The sequence below is a fragment of the Mus caroli genome, chromosome 1 (genome assembly GCF_900094665.2).
Source record: "Mus caroli chromosome 1, CAROLI_EIJ_v1.1, whole genome shotgun sequence".
NCBI classification, from domain to species: Eukaryota; Metazoa; Chordata; class Mammalia; order Rodentia; family Muridae; genus Mus; species Mus caroli.
In genome coordinates, this window is record NC_034570.1 from 173,079,370 (window position 1) to 173,099,914 (window position 20,545).

At 43.9% G+C, this 20,545-nt stretch overlaps 1 protein-coding gene across 2 annotated transcripts in view; it reads right to left on the minus strand.

Annotated features, from left to right (window-relative positions):
- Nucleotides 1-20,545, minus strand: part of Disp1 (dispatched RND transporter family member 1) — a 130,125-nt gene that overhangs the window by 44,453 nt on the left and 65,127 nt on the right. For both annotated transcript variants that reach the window (XM_021158768.2, XM_021158753.2), the window contains one exon: nt 2,341-2,862. In XM_021158768.2, the coding sequence (XP_021014427.1) occupies nt 2,341-2,846 (506 nt within the window). In that variant the 5' untranslated portion in view covers nt 2,847-2,862. The remainder of the gene's footprint in view (nt 1-2,340; nt 2,863-20,545) is intronic.

Consider the following 20,545-nt stretch of genomic DNA (forward strand, 5'->3'; position numbering starts at 1 on the left):
CTCCTCTTACAACTCCTGCCTCTTCCACGACAGCCCAGTGATGCTCAGTGATGCTGGGGCTGGGCTTATTCTATGCTGCAGTTCTTTACATAAACTGTCCCTGCTATCTGCTAGGCAATGACCACTGTTCTCGCTACTGGTGTGATTCATAGCCAGTCCCATGTGCCCCTTCTTCATAGAATTTATCACAATAATGTAGCTATTCATTTGATGTACCTTTCATGTAGTTTAAGACTTGATAAGGCAGAAAAGATATCTCATTCTGTTTAGAATGACACCTTTAGTGTAGGCACATATGAGTATCTCATACATATTACTGATTAGATGTGTAAATAGATGCAAAAAACCTGTGGGACTCATTCTTGAAGTAGAATAAGGTATAAAGTATGTCTGACATCTTCAGCCCAGGAAACCAGCTAGGTCTGCATCACTCTGTGTAATTAAGTTCTAAAGGAAAATCCACAGGAACAAATCTAGCAGCCCAGGGTCCTACACCATCTTCATTAAGTTCCCCAGGGCTGTAAGATCCTCAGTGCCCACCACAGGCAGTGGCGAGCTCAGCCACTAGCCATGAGCTTGAGTTTTAATGACACTCCACTTAAAGTGCACACAGGACTTTCATTCCTTTCAAATTAGGTCATGAACAAATGCTAAGTAAAATCCAGAAAATCTTGGCCCACTCTGGCACATTGAAAGCACTGGTTGTTTGCCCAGAGTTTTAAAGCTTTCAAACTTATTATATGGAGTTCAGTTTCAACAGCTTCAGTGTGTATAACTGGCTGCCTCACCTCACACTCTACAACCATATATATAATTGATGACTCACTCATGTAAGTACTTATTAGTATGTCATTTTAGAATCTACCAGTTACAGAGCTTAATTCAACATGGGAAGGGCCTAAACCTGATTACAGCTCAGAGGGGTTAGGACAAATCATGTAACGCCTAGCCTTGGGGAATTATACACACACACACACACACACACACACACACACACACACCAAGGCTCTCAACTCTGACATAGACGAGTATTCAGAGCCCTCTCCTCCCTTCCCATGCTTGCTCCTCGGCATTTTCTCACAGCTCTGCCCTCTTCTCCCTGAAGAGTTAAGACTAGCCAATCTTGACAACCTGCAGAACCTGACAAAGGTGGACTCCCCAGACCGGAGCTGGTCTTAACTAACAGGGAGACTGCTGCCATGGTACAACGGATCACTAGTCTGCACCAAGAACAAAACTGTAAACAATTACATACATCTTTGAGATGTTAGGCCGAGCAAAATTTGTCAGCCATGAAAGAACGAATGCAGCGTGACTGTGTGTGCACACATGTCCGAAGGCAGTCAACACAACAGCCATGGTTTGTACGGCAGGGAGAGGCCAGGGCTGACGGGGCACAGGGAAGTTGTCTGCAGCGACAGAAACCCTGCACACCACACTGAAATGCAGACACTAGCCTGTGCCTCTGAGAGACTGATCAACATGCAACTTCCACCCCGTGAGCGTGTGGCAAGTACACCCTGACTGAAAAGGGAATGGTGCTCTCTTTCTGCCTTATCAAAAGTTACTACCTAAAATCACACACCAGCGCTGTGGTTACAAAGTACTTAGTCCACCATAGAACACACCCGCAGTGCATATGCCAAGTACTTCTGAGAAACACAGATCAAAGAAAGTGGGTGGAGGCTGGAGAAGGAAGGGCTGAGAGTGAAGGCAACTCTGACACCACTTCTCAGTCTCCTGGAGCTAAAACTGTCTTCCAGTCCCACGCTGCATTATAGGCTCTGTCTGCTATGGAAGGAAGTTACGTCTCCCGGATGTCAGTGTACTGCACAACCGCTCAAACCCTTTGAATAGAGACGGTGAGCACGACAGACAGAATCATAAGGATGCAAGCAGTTTTAACCTCTTTTTCATGCAGACTGGCCACCACTAACAACATAAAACAAGGCGCCTATTTGGGTAACCACCATAAATACAACTCTTATGCACAGTAACTAAAGTTGCTAACTATAAGATTTTTTACTAAACATAAGGCCAGCTGGGACTCCTAGCCTGCCTCAATACATAAGGTAGAAAGTAACTGAGAAAGACAGTTGACATCAGCCTTGGGCTACACACACAAGTCCCCAGTCACATACATGTATGTGCATCACACAGAGAGAGAGAGACACATACAGAAAGTCAATGGATAACACAAATATATTATTTCAATTATATTGTAGTGGGCTTCAGACAATTCCTGACCATTTCCCCGCTTCTGGAGATATAAATGTAAGTTGTCACATCCACTCGAGATCCTTTAATGGTGAAGGCCAACAAGACATCCAGGGTACTCACCTGATGATGGTCAGGTGCTGCCGTACAGGTTGATGCTGGAAATGGTCAGGCCACGGGTGATGAAGGCAGAAAGATGGCGAGGGCTGAAGGCAGTGCGCAGCCTGATACACGGGTGAGTGGTTTGGACACAGAGATGCAGAGTATTCGGAATGTGGCTGCATGCGACACGAGGCCAAAGCGGGGGAGGCTGCAAGGCCAGCCTCGGGACGGCACTCTTGGTGACTGCTATGGCTGCTCACAGGGTGATGGTATGGACAAGGGTGGCAGCACTGAGTTGGCGTCTGAGGTGTTCTTTGGTTGTCTAAAGGCAGAAAGGATGACTTAACTGTGCCATTAAGTTGCAAGCATCCATTTGGGCTTGCTTTTGTTCTTGGGGTTTCTCTGGGTCCGAGCTGCTGGGCTGGGAGGTCTCCATCACTGGGGCTGAGGGGACTAGGGTTGGAGGTGCTGGTCGAGATGCTGCCATTGCTCAGGAGCACAGAGTCACTTCCGCTGATCACAGCCATGCCCGAGTTCTTGGTCCTAGAGAAAACAAGATATAAAGCTATCCAGTTCTAAACAGGCAGGAAAACATATAAATAGGAAAGACATGTAAGACACGTAAAGGAGGGGTCCTGCAGGAATTACAAGCCAGTGTCTAGGAGGAGGCCAGGCACCACCGAGCCCACTCCACTCCTTCATTTCCCCTGTCCTCGCTGGCTGCCTTCTCCACCCCTCCTCCTCTCAGTGCTTGCAGTCTCTTCTTCCCAGAAGAGAAAGGAGAACAGCACAGAAAGAACGCTTCCACTTTTCCAGTGCGTGCTCGGGGCTTCTGTTAGGAGTGCTGAGCAAAATGAAGGTGACATCGAAGGCAATAGGCGTATATGTTAAGATAACATAAGTACTTTTAAGGCTGGTTTATGTCTTAGAAAAGTGCCAACTTAAGATATTTTTCCTCTGAGTCACTAGAATCCCAGAGTGTGAAAAAGCCTATTGAAATAAAGATTGGTTAAGCTAAGAATTCTTAAAACACAAATTATCAGACATGAATGTTTTCTTTTCCTTTAGGCGCACTGTAAAAGTTGCTCATGACTTCACTTTCTGTAGTAACATCTGTAACATCTGTAACATAAGAAAACGATATTGTGGATCAAATTTGTTTCACAGTACATTTTCTTAGATTTTTTTTTCCCCTACCTTGCACCAAAGGGCCCAGGCCTTCACTGCATAGGAAAACCCGCACATGCTCACAGTACCACAAACACCTTTATTCAGTCAACATGCAACAGCAAAAATAGACAACTTGACACCTCACTGCTAAGCAATCTTAACCACCCATTTGAGCAATATACACAGAAACAAAACCTGGGGGTTTACAGCAAGAACAGCCATCAAATGCCACTGACCTATTCACCCTGCACATGGACTCCTTTATATCCTAGCCCTTTGATGTGGCTTCTAGAGAAGTCTTCCCCAGCCCTCCCCACCTGGGACTTATACAAGCATCAAGACAGTAACCCCTTTCCATCTGTGTGCTCTACGTAACCTGGGTCTCCCTGTCCCACTTTCACCCACCGCATCACCTCAACAGGGGCAGTTCTGAGCAGACCCCACCATTGGAACACACAAAGCTCCCATCTAGATCCCGGTACCCACAGGGTATTCAGCACACTCTGATACAAATTTAGCATCATTGGTTTAATATTTATCTTTCAGAAAAAAACTCTCTCACATCCATGGATAAACTCAGCTAGATAAACACCACAAAGAAATTAATTCCAAATCAAAACTGTCTTTACAAATTGTTTTGGGAGAAAAATAAAATATTTTAAACCTTGTACACATAAACTCCGAGGTCTAAAGGCCTTGCATCACATGTCTAACTGGCCTGCCGGCCCCACCCTCTTTTCCTACAGGCCATTGAGAGAAGTCTTATTTATGGTATGTGAAGTTGCTCTCTCCATCATAACATCACTATTGGATAAAAACATCTAGCCTAACCACTGATATAATATCCCCAACACAAAACAATGTGAACTCAGTGTACGTCACTCACAGAAAGTAAAGCAGCCCAGACTAAGGTGACTGGCCACCACCAAAGACTCGCACCATCTCCCTGATGACCACTGACTTTCCTGTCGGGGAAGAACATGGCTCACCCTCACTGTTAACAGAAAGATGGGGTGACTGGGAATGCTCCCAAATAAACAAAGCATAAAGGACATTTAGAGAAACTTAGCCTTTTTAAAAAGTTAAGTGGAATTTAGCATATGGAACTGTAGTATAGGAGGCCATCACCAGGTAAGATCTTGTGGGGCGGCTCAGGAGAAGCCTTCCCTTTTCCATCTGTCACCTGCAAGCATGCCCTCCCTCCTCTGCAGAGCCACCCTGACAAAGGCATCTGCTGAGCTGACTGACAGGTGCACCAAGAGGACAGGAGGAGGAAGGCAGGTCTGGTTGGTTGGCTGGGTTTTAATCACACCAGGTTCTTGAGATAGCATCTGAAATGGTCAACTTTTTTTTTCCACATTTAATGCAATCAATCCTACTGACTAGTTAATCCTATTATCTACCAGCATAGCTGTTGGATGGGAAACAAGCATCTAAAGTAAGTCCTTAAGTAAACAGTTCAAAGTAAACTGGGGCCCAAGACAGCACGACATCAACTTAAAATGCCCCCCCAGAGTACCCTGAAATTGTCTCTAAATTCTCTGATTTTCATCCAGTTTTTTTTTTCCCAATTAAATCTCCTTGTCTTCAGGGGGAAAATGTTTATCTTTCTTTACGGCCAGAATCACAGCAATCATGCCCTTTACTCTCACTGTAAGGCACCATCTGTCGCTCTGTAAGAGTTAACAGTGTTTGTGTGTGCCAACAGAAGCACTTATTTTTACCAAGCAACATTTTTTCCCTCACTGAGACAAAATAAGGCTTTACCAATGCTGTTTAGGAATGCACCCTGCTTTATAACCTGGAGATTGCTTGTCATGCAGCAGGCACTGCTAGGCAGCACAGACAGAGTAATATGAACTCAGACTTCTGACTGCAGTGAGAGAAGGTCAGGTACCTTCCTGGCTCGGCCTCTTTAATCAGAGTCATAAAATGGAAACAACCAATTGGATCATAAAGAAATTAAACACAGAGAGACAAAGCAAAACCAAAACAACTGTTGGAAGACATGCCAATGGCTTACTTAGCCTCAGCAGCTGTATTGGTAAAGGGGTTCAGAAGATCAAAACAGCAAAGCCTCAATCTCTAGTCAGGGCTGACACTAAAGCCCATGCTGAGGGAGACCAGAGACAAGCAGTGACTTAGTTAGATGAGGTCTAATCCTGGGATGGAGAGGAGCTGACAGCAAAGCATAAAGGGCGACAGAAGGATAAATACAGCAAGCGATTCTACACAAGGAGACTCTAGAAGAACACTTTAACCACTCTCCCTGTGACTCACTGTGCTAAGTACCACAGTGTGACAATAAATGCAAGGACAACATGTTCACTGTGGCACTCAAGGTAGGTTTTAAGAAAAACTTACAGACAGTTGAATCAAACCAGCGTGTCCTCTTGAGAGCTTATTCACAGGAAGCTCTCCCCATCCCCGCCCCACCCCACCCCTACACCCACTCTGGCCTGAGTGCCCCTTCTCAGGCTGCAAGAATCGGTCTGCCAATATCAATTCATTAAAGGCGCTGCTCTCACACTCACCTCAGCTTCCCAATAGCATTTGTCATGTCCTGAGTGATTCAAATATGAACAGATATGGAATGTTATACATCCTAGTGTAAAAGCCCAGATTGTGTTCTAAGGTGGCAACTGAGAGATCTATAGCTGAAAATGAAGAGCGTGGGTAGGGGTGAGTTTTAAAGCTGATTCTACCAGCCACAAACTGAGAAGCTAGCTCAAACAGCCCCAGTCTCCCTGTCTCAAAGTCTTGCTTTCTTCTTAAGTTTGTTTGAAATGGAAAGTGGTATGCTTTTCTAAGGCACTAGTTATCAAAATCTGAAATATCTTTTTCCTCTGACCCTAACTCTATTAGGGTAAAATTTCAGATATATACGAATAATGTGTATTTAGATATATATGAATTACATGCATATCACCAGGGTCTTGGCTACAAATCTTTAAAGGTGAAAACTGAAAACAACCTAATTTATAATCAACAGAGTACTCAAATTCTGCCACATCTTGTAAGCTATTATATGCAATAGGAGAGAATGAGTTACCCTGGCGTGATGGTCACATATCGAGAATCCTAGAATTTGGAGCTGAGGCCGAGGAATGGTGAGTGTGATTCACTCTGAATCACACAGCCAGATCCTGTCTCAGAACAAACAAATGAAACAGAACACAAAGCAAACCCCAAAGCCAGTGGCTTAGATCTGGGTGTGTGGATGGGAGAAGACCGTGGGCACTGCTAAGTGCAAACAGTTATCTGCAGACAACTATCCTGTTAAGAATCAGCGCAGGTAAGGACGGGGGCTGCAGCTTAGTGGTAGAGAGCTTGAATGTGTGGTGTTCCAGAACTGCCTATGTGGTTAAAATAAAGTGAGTATGAGTGTGAGTGTAAGAGTGTGTGTGTGTGTGTGTGTGTGTGTGTGAGAGTGAGTGTGTGTGAGCGTGAGTGAGTGTGTGTGTGTGAGTGAGTGTGTGAGTGTGTGTGAGTGTGTGTGAGAGTGTGAGTGAGAGTGTGAGTGTGAGAATGAGTGAGTGTGTGTGTGTGAGTGTGTGTGTGTGAGAGAGTGTGTGTGTGAGAGAGTGTGTGTGTCTGTGAGAGTGTGAGTGAGAGTGTGAGTGTGAGAATGAGTGAGTGTGTGTGTGTGAGTGTGTGAGTGTGTGTGAGTGTGTGGTTGTGAGAGTATAAGTGTGTGTGTATGTGTGTACAGTTGTTCAGGGTCACCACAGTTTGTGTGCTTAGAATTCCATCCTATAAAATACAAAGACTCACACTTCAAGAGCACATCATTGAACATATCATACTATCATTACACAATCTGTCTGAATTGTGAAAATTTAATCACTAACACAATATACACCAAACCATGCTAGTAACACAATTCATTTAAAGGATGCAATGAGATTATTCAAGCAGCTCCAGGAGCACAAGGGCATCTAAAGTGCAAGAAGAGCCATGCAGCCCTGCTTGGAACTGAAAATCACAACGCCTAATCTGGCCAGAAAACTGCCACGTTAAAATCTAAGTGTTCTGTTAAAGAGGATACACAGACCCGATCCAATTACCACAGTAACCACTTAGTGAAGCCATCACTATCCTTAACAAACACAGGGCTCACTGCCTGAAGGAACAATGTCTTTCCTGCCATCAGCAGCAACAGAGTGCTTCTGTGGTATTTCCAAAGCACTTTCACATGCATCATCTCCCTCCACTTGATCCCACTAATAGCCTTCAGGAAAACAGATGTGGAAGGCATTACCTAGTCTACTTTGCAAAACAAAGCCTGATACAGAGACTAAGTAGGCAGCCTGAGCCACATACCAATGCTGCGTGGTGAAGCAGGAAGGACTGAAGCCAAGGTGGGCAGCATTCCGCAGGCCCACCTTCTAAAGCCAGATGCCATGTGTTACACTAGCTGCCTCACCAGGCTCCCCACACTGAAGGCAAATGGTTACCACTGCAATTCCATTTTGTAGTCAATTACATTTTCAGAAGAGTGGTGTTCCCTAGAGCACATTCACTAGATGAAAATGTCCAATGTTGGCCCTGTGCCTCCAAACTTAGGGGTCTGCTGGGGATGTGGCTAAAAGACGGGTTCTGAACCATGTACCTGGAGAAGACAATAACCTCCAGCACATGTCTGTGCTGGGCTAGTCCCTGGCACGTATTCTCTATGTAGAGGCTGTGAGGCAGCAAAGGAGCTAGGCCTAAGTTATGGTGAGAGAAAGCCCACTGCAAGGAGGGCAAACAAAAGGGAGGGAAGAGAGATAAAGAGCCATTTCTCTATCAGGGCAGAGAGCGTAAGACATTTTAACATAAGTTCTAATTATGGCTATTATCAATTCTCCCAAACTGTGCTATGTCCAATTTTGATCAAATTTGACAAGACCAAAGTATCTTTGGTACAACTCATACATAAAGAATAAATGACCTTGTCTCCTTTTCTCCAAACAGAGGACGGCCTTCAAGTCTTTTCACACAGGACATAAGGTGAACTGGGGAGTTTCTGTATCTGTTAGCCATCAACCTGGTTCTGGTAGGAAGTCACTCCTCTGACACTGGCTGATCTTTTGCCCTGAATACTGGCCTTAGTTCTGGTCACCAGTACCATGCTGCTCTCAGTCCTCAGTACCATGCAGGAGACACAGGCGGCTTCGGTGAACACTGTGAGAAGCAGTGCCTGCTCAGGTAGGGAGGCTCCAGAAGGAAGCTTCGTCTCCAGGGGATTTCCTCATAAAGCACTACTCAATTTTTTTAAAAGGCAGAGAGAGGCAGAGACGGGGCAGGGGCGGGGGGAGGGGAGGGGGAGGGGGAGGGGGAGAGGGAGAACTAGAGGTTGGCCATGAGCACGTGGAAAGAGAGGGGAAGGGAATGTGGAGAGAGGGGTCAGGGAAGCAGAGAAAGAGCAAGAGAGGAGCGAGAGCAAAAGTCATCTTTCTGTGTGAATCACTTTCTCAAAATACCTCACTGAGGACAGTTGAACCCACTAGAGAGAAAACTAAGGTCAACAATATTAAAACTGCATCTAAATCCTATGCCTGGGGGTAAATCCACACCAAGACTCTAAGGGCAAGGCTCTCCTCTACCTCAGGAGGGCTCCAGAGAATGTCAAGATCAACCGGTATTTATAGGCTCACCAGAGACAACTGACACAAAAGTCTGTCTCAAGACCCACATTAAAATGCCCCTAAATTCAGTATTTCCCAAGGCAGTTGGAAAAGTTACAATTCAGCTTTCAGGGGTATCAGAGTCATAACTCAGTGAGTTAGAGGGTGTTACCCAGCCGCCACCACTATATTACTAGCTAGAAAGAAAACCCAAGCCGCTTTAGCCTACTATTTGGATAATTTTGAAACAATGTAATTCCAGTGTGACACAAAGCCCATGGGTTTAGTCAGAGATGTAAGGAGCCAGTTGTAGACAAAGGGATCTTCTCACCTTCTGAGACAAATTATTATTATTATTACTATTATTATTTTTAGTTCATAAATATTCTGCCACTAAACGCTTCTTCAATAAGAATGTTTATAAACATCTCCACCTAAGCACTTACAGACATCTGTTGGCAAGAATCATATAAAGGTAAGTACCGTTGCTGTTATTCCCCATAAGCAGAAGCTGCAGCAAATTCAAAGCTGGTTCCCCAGCATCCCATGCTCTTGGTGTCAGCCCACAGCCACCGACCTAGAAGAGATGCCCCCTTTGCCAGCAATGGGCTTCCCACCGTGAAAAGCCAAACTGATAGATGTGGGAGCTCTGAAAGGATTACAATCCCCTTTGAATCAGAATTCACCTCTGAAAGGGAAATGTACACAGCATTTTACCATCATACAGTCTCTGAATATGACTATATATGTAATATATACTGTTAAAGACATCCAAGAAGACAAACCATCAGTGCTACGTATCTTTATACATAAGCATTGGCAGTCTGTATAAAAGCCTAATGATACAGGAGAAGAATGGGCAGACTTGACCCACAGTTACAACAGCAGGAGAGAAGCTGGGGAACCTCAGGGAGGCCCTGAATGCAGCGGCAGAGCAGGCCACACACACTGAATTCCGTTATCTCAGACACATCGGTTCTCCAGGCATGGACACATACATGCAGGAGAAAGCTGAGAAGGGGATGTCAGGCTTCCAGAAATACCAGCCTGATTCTTTTGTTGTTTATGTCCAATGTGCCTTTGGTATCAGGTACACAGGAAGAGACAGGAGTGGAAAAATGGGGTTTCTAGTTTACAATCTGAGACAAAGGATGCTAACCAGGCTAGCATCTTTCTTAGCAGGAACACCTACCTCCCTAACGACATACGTCACGAGCTCTATTACATACTGCAATTATGAAAGCAGTTCTCGGAGAGCCACAGAAATGATCACGCCACACAGTACCCTCCCTCTCACACTCATGGTGTAAGTGAGAGAGACGAGCCTCTGTATCTGTGAGTCTATGTAGTTCAGATGTGGTTAAATTCTATTAAGCCGAATTATTTGTTAACTGTAAATCTGCAGTACTGTGTTAATCCATATAACCAAAATTATACAAACTAAAGGAAAAGAAGCTTTCTATCTCAGATATACCAAACAATGGCTATGAAAAAGAAGGGCCAAGTGGTACCTAACTCTCATCCCAGGCAAGGTCCACAGTTAGATCACAAGTCTTAAGAGAAATGTAATGAGTACAAGAAATATCTGCAAGATTCTAAGTCTATTACAATAGTCTCCACCTTGGCTACACATCAGAATCATTTTGGCAATGTATATTGTTTAATTACAGAAACAGACCCCTGGCCAGCAGTTCTAATTTCATTTGTACTACAATGCATAGCCGTCAGTTTTGTTTTTGTTTTTAAAGCTCTCAAGTGATTCTAATATGCAGCCAAGGCACATTGTTCATCAGTCTTTAAGAGGATCCAACAGCTGTCACTCAAAACACTCAACACTCAGAAAACGGTACTGCACATTTAAGGATGGAGCGGCACAGACTTTGTAATTTATAACATCTGCACCATCTCCACTTGTTTTTTTGGTGACAGTTCCTGCATTGGGAAGGTAGAAATCGAGACCTGGTACAGAAGCAGCCTTGCTAAGACATCAGTGTAGATGAGAGACAACTGCAGAATTCCTGAAACAACCTGTCCCATAGTCTCAGTGACTCATGGCTCTTCTGAAGGCAGTTTAGGAAACAGCTGCTTTGACTAATGAGCTTATTTAACCCCTCAATAAAGAACATCCCCCATCACTGGTCAGCTTCTAAAGTGATGTCTCCAGCTGCTCCAACAGAAGAACACGTTCCCCCAAGTCCACACCGAGAAAGGGGAAAGACTCTGGTCACATTCTGAGCATCCTAAGTTTCTAGCATCACACAGCCTCCAGATGCCAGGCTGTTTCCCAGCGTCATGCCCCCACCAAGTAAGAATTACAAAGCATTCGGGCATAAGCCAGAGCCATGGGGTGGGATGCAGCAGTCCTTGTGTTTAGGTCACCTGAACATAATCTTTCTCAAGAAAACTCGACTTGCAGCAAAGCAGCCTCTGTCCTCTCCCCAGCTCTTCTTGGTCACACGGGATCTTGTTACTGAGCCATCTAGAGACACCACATGATGCTTAACACTTCACAAACCACAAACTCTCAAACCTTATCAGCTCAGAGGAAATACCCATCGCAGAGTAAGCCAAGAAGAAAAACTGTCTTTCACTTATGGCCTCACTAAAGTATGTGAAGAATTTTTTAAATTTTCTCATTCCATCAAAAACTGGGATTGCCTGCCAGAAAGCATTTAAAGCAATGTGATTTAAATGGTAATGAGTTTACTGAGAATTAGTGAAAGTCCCTCTAAAATGTGAAGGGTCTGTGCCAGGCCCCCTCCCCTGCTCATCTGTGAACTTTAAGCAGTAGGAAGCCAAGTTCCCAGGGCTTAGTCCCAAATGGGTGCTTGCCTGCAGGGTCTGGCCCAGGTCTCAGCTCTCCTCAGAGGAGGGACTTTTAGTTGACTGAGCAACTTGGGAAACATCACCCAGGTATACGGAGGAAACATTGTTAAGGGCATCCCGTTAGGAAAGGACTCTGAAAACTGGTTATGAAAACAATGGATTCATAAAGGTTTTATTCTTTTTTCAAATTGATCCATATATTTACTTTTAGTAAAGCCAGGGTATAATTTTCGTAAATATCTTTCTAATCCATACTTAAATTATCAACACAAATGCTCCTGAATTCTGACACATGCTTTCTTGTACAGTGACAGTATCTACTGTTGACTTGGGAATGTTTGCTTGCAAAAGTAATTAACACATATTTTTCAGTTAAATAGGTAAGTATCCCTAATTTAGGAATCCATATGAGAAGCACCTACTATGCTCCTTGTGAGTTTTCTTATAACTTAAATATGAAGGCTGGTATTAAATGATTGTATTTACAGAGACTAAATGAGAAAATGAAAAGGTAAGGAGAACAACCCATCTATTTCTCAAAGCTAGCATGCATATATATATATATATATATATATATACATATACATATATATATATGTGTGTGTGTGTGTGTGTGTGTATATGTATACATATATATACACACATATATATGTTGTATTATATTGTACATTATATACAATTATTAATAAGCATCACATACTATACACACACACATATATATCATATATATGTAGCATATACCCTTTCCATATCACAAGCATTTCATTGTCTTGAGTCTTGTCTCAATTTTATCTCCTGTGTTGGGGTATGATCACTAATTACAATGTTTTAAAAAGAGACAATGCTCTGTGTAAGTTCAGGCTGTCTAACACATGTATTTGCGTTTTAAAGGTCATACTGTGAGAATGCTCAGATCCAACCCAGGACTCAGGTCAGTTAAGACAGAAGGAGAAGAACAGGGAATAACAACCACAGACAAGGAGATTACTTAAGAGTTACCAAAAAGAGTAATTGGTTCAATGTAAGCCACACAGACAGGAGATTATAGCTAAAGGTTAGAGGAATCTGTCTTATACAGGTCATGTTCCAAGTTGAGACAAGGCTAATGTGTTTCTTAAACTGTACTGTAGAACAGTATTTCAGACATTAAATATTTTCTAACTGGCTACAAGTAGTTTATGGTCACAGTTCTTAATTCCAGGGCTACGATGTAAGGTACATAAACAGAAGGCACCCCAAATTTAGTTCCTTAAGTCGTCTAATACTCAAATCTGCATCACCAACCAGAAAGGCAAACCTGAAGAACAGATAAACAAGACAACTGTGCGTCTTAAAACACTAAAAGCAGAACTTGCCATTGCAAGTTATCGGCACACAGGAGTGAGCCTGCTGCCCAGAGGGCCAGAGCTTCCTTCTGGTTTGGTGGCTGCCCAGTCACAGGAAACTCAAGTCCCAGTCTGAAATCATCCTCTTGTGAGTGAAAGGAACATATTTCATCAGGTCCACATGAACACTTCCAGTTAAAGCCAATCTTACTTAGCAAATCAAAGTGTGCTCTGCAAGCCATGCACCGTCCCTGCTGAAAGGCATGTCTGCTCACTCTCGACCAGAGTCAGAGTGAGTTCTCATCCCACACAGAAACATACTTCAAAAATTAAGACTAGTCTGAACTCTTTTCTTTTTTTGTCATTACAGATAAATTACCCATTCTCACTTTTTAAACAAAAGTCAATTTGCTACTGACAAGACTTTAAGCATTAAATCCAATCCCAATGTAGCCATCACTGCAACAACTAAAGTGCTCAGAAGGCACTAAGACATTTCATTAGCTCAGATACAGCTGAAAGGAGCACAACTGAGCCCGGGGCTGCAGATCCAATCGGACCCTGCGAAGGCACCTCTCTCTACCCAGCTGCTCTCTGCACAGGCTGAAAGACTAATTTGCTGTCCTAAAACACTTCAGTGGCAGATGTGGGTAAAGTGACTCCTAGCGTCCTTACTATCGTTCTTTTTTTTTAATTTTTAATATTTTTTATTACATATTTTCCTCAATTACATTTCCAATGCTATCCCAAAAGTCCCCCATAGCGCCCCCCACTTCCCTACCCACCCATAAAGACAGGACTTACTATTGTTCTTATCAATGGCCGTGGCAGAGGCACACTTTCAGTAGTTTCCCCAATTCAGGCAGAGAAGGTATAAAACAATACACTTCACTTTAAATCTTGGGTTTCCTTCCAACTCCGCAAAGAAAGCACATTTTAATAAACTTAAGGAATAGCAGACCCTCCTCTACTGTACCACATTACACATTCAAATGGACACTGCAAGTATTTGTAAAGTATTAGAACTCTATTCAGCATTTACACTGAAAACAAGTAAACTGGATTTTTAAATAGTCTTAGAAAATAGGTTCAATTTAAAAACAAATTCCTCTAAAACAACAAACACCCATCTAGAGAAGCAGAAATAAAGAGATTACCTTTCTTTTGAAAGAAGAAACTTCGCAGCACAGTTTGGTCTGCAAAAGCTGAGGGCAGCCACAGCCAGGGCTGAGCAGGCTGGGGGAACTCAGAACAGAAAGCAGGAGCTGGCAGGAGCAGAGCAGAGTGGAGCGGAGGAGCGGGAGTGAATGACAGGCACAAGCAGAGGCTTTGAATGGGCAAGTCAGGGGCTGGGACTTCTCTGTTTGCTCTGGGATAGGAGGGAGAGTTTCTCAACTACTTAACCCCTTGGGGCAGAGCCTTAATAATGGCAACAGCTGGTACACAGAGGGACTTGATCTGAGCACTGAGGTCAGCCAGCCAGGATATGAAGGTGACATGTCATTTCTAGCCTTTTCCTGCTTCTGCAGGGAAATTGCAGTGAGGGCTGTTTTTAGTTATAACGCCCTTTGATCTTCTGGATTTAAAGTTACTTAGTAGATTAAAGCCATGTTGGTTGATAATGTTTGCTTGCTCAGCCTAGTTTAAGAGCCACAGACTCCCTTTTCTGACACATCAGCTACTACATCTAAATTTACGCAAATAAACACCAATGCCTGTTTATTTCCAAGTTTGGGTCTTGTGTTCTTTCACAATTGGCTCTTGAAATCCTGCTTTCAAAGGAGAAAGTTCACTGTTTTAAGAGAGGCAGTCTTTCTCCTCCCCTTCTTCTTTTAAGAAGGATGTATTAGCCCACATAAGTATTTTTCTCCCAAATTTCCCAAACAAAAATAGTTGTTGGCTAAATGGATTTGCTTTTTATAAACAGGTGGCCATAATGATGCCAATGTAAAATTTTATATAAATCTTTATTTATTTTGCCATGATACTTAAATATATTTTTATTAATTCTCTGAGAATGATGTACATGCATACAATGTAAAGGAGGATGACGGGAGCTGAGGAAACGCAGAAGCAGGCAAAATGAAGCCATGCCACTGAGCAGCTACACAGCCCACAAAGGAAACGGTTTTTCTCTTTTTTTTTATTAGATATTTTATTTATATCTCAAATTATATTCCCTTTCTTCATTTCACCTCCAAAAAGTCCCCTATCCCATCCCCCATCCCCCTGCTCACTAACTCACCAACTCACCAACTCCTGCTTCCCTGTCCTGGCACTCCCCTACACTGGAGCATCTAGGTGACAGAAGATGCTGGCGAGGATGTGGAGAAAGAGGAACACTCCTCCATTGCTGGTGGGATTGCAAGCTGGTACAGCCACTCTGGCAATCAGTCTGGTGGTTCCTCAGAAAATTGGACATAGTACTTACTACCTGAGGACCCAGATATACCACTCCTGGGCATATTCCCAGAAGATGTTCCAACATGTAATAAGGACTCATGCTCCACTCTTTTATCAGTGTTATTTATAATACCCAGAAGCTGGAAAGAACCCAGATGTCCTTCAATAGAGAAATGGATACAGAAAATGTGGTAATTTACACAGTAGAGTATTTACTCAGCTATTAGAAATGATGAAATTCTTAGACAAACGGATAGAAGTAGAAAATATCATCCTGAGGGAGGTAACCCAATCGCAAAAGAACACACATGATATGCACTCACTGACTAGCCCAGAAGTTCTGAATACCCAAGATACAATTGGAGAACACATAAAGCTTAAGAAGTAATAACACAGTGTGGATACTTCGGTCCTTAGAAGGGGGATCAAAACACCCATGGGAGGAGTTACAGAGACAAAGTTTGGAGCAGAGACTAAAGGAAAGGTCATCCAGTGATTGTCCCACCTGGGGATCCATCCCAGACGCAGTTACCAAACCCAGACACTATTGTGGATGCCAACAAGAGCTTGCTGACAGAAGCCTGATATAGCTGTCTCCTGAGAGGCTCTGCCAGTGCCTGACCAATACAGAAGTGGATGCTCACAGCCATCCATTGGACAGAGCACAGGATCCCCAATGAAGGAACTAGAGAAAGGGCCCAAGGAGTTGAAGGGGTTTGCAGCCCCATAGGAGGAACATCAATATGAACTAACAAGTACCCCCAGAGCTCCCAGGGACTAAACCAACAACCAAAGAGCACACATGGTGGGACTCGTGGCTCCAGCTGCTTATGTAGCAGAAGATGGCCTAGTTGGTCATCAATGGGAGGAGAGTCCCTTGGTCCTGTGAAGGCTCTATGCCCCAGTGTAGGGGAATGGCAGGGCCAGGAAGCAAGAGCGTGGGATGGTTAGCAGGGAGGGGGGGGAGGAGGAGGGGGGAGGAGGAGGAGGTCTTTGGAGGGGAAACCAGGAAAGGGGATAACATTTGAAATGTAAATAAAGGAAATTTAAAAAATAAATTAAAAAATTGTATACATATTCTGCTGTAAAACAAAACAAAAACAAAAAACAAAGTTAGAAAAGAGCTGCTCACTGGCATGCTTCTTCTCACAGGCGGCTAGGCGAGAACTCAGGTTTGTCATGGGATACCTACCACCACTGATGTCCTAGTGGTGAAGTCAGCAAGCATGAGCAAGCTAGGAGGAAGACAGAGCAGCACTCCAGCAAGGTGTCCTCAGTTTGGTCAAGTCAACAGCTTAGTAATTGTTAAGTATAGATTCAGAAAAGCCGCAGACAAACAGTCCTCTCTCCATGCTGGGTCTCAGGGCTTCTGCAGACAGTCCTCCGTGCTGGGTCTCAGGGCTTCTGGTGTTCAGATCTTTAGATACCTACTTAAGTTCTCAGGCCAGAACCCATGATTGCTCAAGTTGCACTACAGGTCAAAAGGCAGTCCATAAGGAGCTGGAAACCCACTCAGCTTTCTCCGCTTATAACCTACGAGCAGTCACTTAATCCAGATCTTACAGTCTCCATCTACAAAATCTAAATGTTAGGATAAAAGATTATCTTAGAGGCTCTGAATTCAGTTTTAATAAATTTTGAGGCCAGTACAAAAAGATAAAATGCCAGTTTTACCATTTAAGATTATATTCCAAATTATATTAGCAAATTGGGAACAAAGGCAGAACGCAGGCAAACTGGAGCAGGACAGTCATGGGTCCTGTGCACTTGGAAATGCGCATCAATCTTCCGAGCTCCTCTTATCTGACAGCTGTCATCTGTTAATCTCCTTACCCCATTTCCTGCTGGAAATCCTATCTGCAGATCTGTGATTCTCACAACTGAAGCTGCAGGGCTTCATCTCCCACAGTCTGACAGCTGAGGAATGAGTTCTTCCCGGCTCCCCAGCCCCCAGCTCTAATCCCCGATGCCCCTGGCCATCTTCACTTGCTCAGGATTGATTTATTGAACCCTCGCACTACAAAACCTCCCGTACCTACTCCCCAAATCCCAGGTTTGGGGATGTTCATGAAAACAGCCTCCAGAAAGAGAAAGCCACCTAAAAATCACAGTCTCCTTTGTGAGGGAGGGGGAAGGCTCTCTGTGTTGCTGCAGTTCCCCTGTCCATCTTCCACTGAAATCCACAAGGGCCCTCCCCTCCCAGCAAGTGATACTGTGTATTTTCATACAAGAAAAGGAAGCTTGGTTCCTGAGTTTCTTCAGCACTACCACAACTGCCTCAGATGTCTTGCAGAACTTGCCCATTACCACTTGCAGAATCTGACCCTCTTTCCTAACATAACTATGTTATTTTGGATATTCCCAAAGGTAGCCACATGCCACATGGACTATTAATTTACATGTAAAGAAATTAGACTTCAGTGCCCGAGTGTGCTCAGCGGCACTCGGGATGTTCAGCAGCCCTGACTCAGGGCCACGGAGCTGGAGGGCAGACACTACTGCCATAGAGCACACGAAGACTGCAGGCAGCTCCAGCTCCAACCACCACGTGGCTATGCCTCCCGCTCCCCTCAAGTGTATTTTCTTTGTTCCTTCTTCATCTAATCCATCACTCACATGACTGGTGAGCTTCCATGTAAGGAGTCCAGTCTTTGGTCTGCTGGTGCTTGGGCTACTCAGCAGGGCTGCTCCTGTCCCAGCTGCCACGCCCTCCCCAGGCCTCAGCCCACACTACTCCTCTCCCCAAGGCACAGCTGCTGCTTCAGCACTCCTTTTTCAATATTTAATTTTGTTAGCGTTTCTCACTGGCAGCCTCCTTACTCAGTCCCCAGTACTCTCTGCTGCATGTCCTTGGCCAAACCTCTGCACTGTCTTACCCTAAACCCTGGGTAGCGACTGACAGCTTGTCTTTATTCTCTCCCCCAACCTCTGCTCTAAGGCTTATTCTGCAGCTTCTGCTGTCCAATCACATTCCATTTACATGTCCTTCCAGCTGGTCAAAGCCAACAATCTAAAACACAAATTGTCAGTATCAAAGGACTCGCTGAGTCTTCCTATCCTTTTTAATGAAAATGTTAAGGGTTTTGTACCATTTTAAATGAAATTGAAATAGCCCATGTGGCATGTGCTTTTGGGGTGCCCAAAATAACATAATTATGTTAGAAAAGAGGGATCAGGTACTGCAAGTGATAATGGACATGGTCTAGAGAACATTTGAGGCAGTTGTGGTAGTCTTGAAGAAACTTAGGATCCAAGTATCCAGAGGCCAGAAAAGAGCATCCTAGCTCCTGAAACTGGCGTTACAGTTATGAGCCACCATGGAAATGCTGGGATTTGAACTTGAGTCCTCTGGAAAAGCAACCAGTGCTCTCAAGTGCTGAATTGCGTTACCAGATCACAGTTTTCTGATCCACTCTCGGTCACTTAAACCCACAAATTCAACTTCAATAATTATCTGTGGCCCGGTAGATCTATGCTGCATCCAGAGGTACAGTGGAGTCATCTTTGACCTTTAGGTAACTACAGCTTTTTCACTACCTCCCTAGCCACTTCCACCCATCCCTTCAATTCCACCCCCTCAGTCACCTCGGCTTAAGTTTCCCTTAATCATCAGGGCCTAACCGGAGTGATTAATGCAGTTTGTACTTTTTCCAACCTAAGCAACAGAGCATTTCTATATATTCACATTTCTACATATTCCCCAGCAGAAGAGGCAGAGCCAATCAAACTGCCCTCATTCAGAAAATGCTAAGGATCACTGTGCCAATGTACAGTTTAGTCATTTTAGCTGGAATGCAAGATCCTCCCTTATTAAGGTTCTTTCTCTCTCCCTCCCTGGCAGATGCCCCCGCAAAACAGACTTTCTTTCCTTCTGGTGCTGACGGTGTGGCTCGGTGTTAGTTACCCTGGTGTGCTGGAGGCCCTGGCTTTAATCTCCAACAGAAGGGATACCTGGTCAGGTCACAGTGGAACTTGCTTTACAATGAGCAAGTCTGCACACATCCTGCGTCCTTACACTATGCCTTCTACCACCAATGCCCTACAATTACATTTCCAACTTCCCGCAATCCCTTTCTTTGTAACGCATATGGACAACCACAGATCTTCCATGAAGCCTTCTCTGATTGCCTGAAGCAGCGATCCTGATGGCTTACTCTAAGTCACGTGACCCTGATAGCTCTTACACCACTTTGCCAATTTTAAACCTTTTTAAAAAAGAAAATCAGGGCCATTTACATCTCCTGCTTTCTTGATCTACATTTAAAGGCAAAGGCTCGATTCTCTTTAGGCCTCAGGGATGTATATCAAGCACATTGTATTATGTACTAAGTTAACATTTCACTTTACAAATGTTGACTGAACGAGTCACAGCTCACAATTTGCTACTATGACATGTATTGCATTCTTACTATGCAGAGTGTAGAGTTGAAATACAGTCTGCAAATGAAATTCAGTATACAAAATCTATTTTCCTGCTGACTTATATGGGCCCTAGGGACCATTCCCACCACAGCTGTGCGAAAGAAACAACAGTCAAGATTCAATTCATGTTGAGTCTGACTGCAGTACGGTGCATTATTCCCTGCTGCAAATTCTGAATATGAATGCACTACTGAGTACCAAGGAAGTCTGGCTGCTCACCTTCTCTCTGCACCAGTAGCAGTCATTTCAAAAATAATATGCAAGTTCACTCAAAGACAGGTTTTCAACTCTCACTTGTTTTTTGTTATAGGATTTTCCTAGGCACTAACAGAGGTATTTTTAAACAACAACAACAACAAAAATAATAATCTTTCTTTCCTCCACAGTGAGCCATTAAAGGCACTAGCATGTAGACTTTCTACTTAATCTCTGGCTAATCTTTTTTTTTTTTTTTTTTTTTTTTTGGTTTTT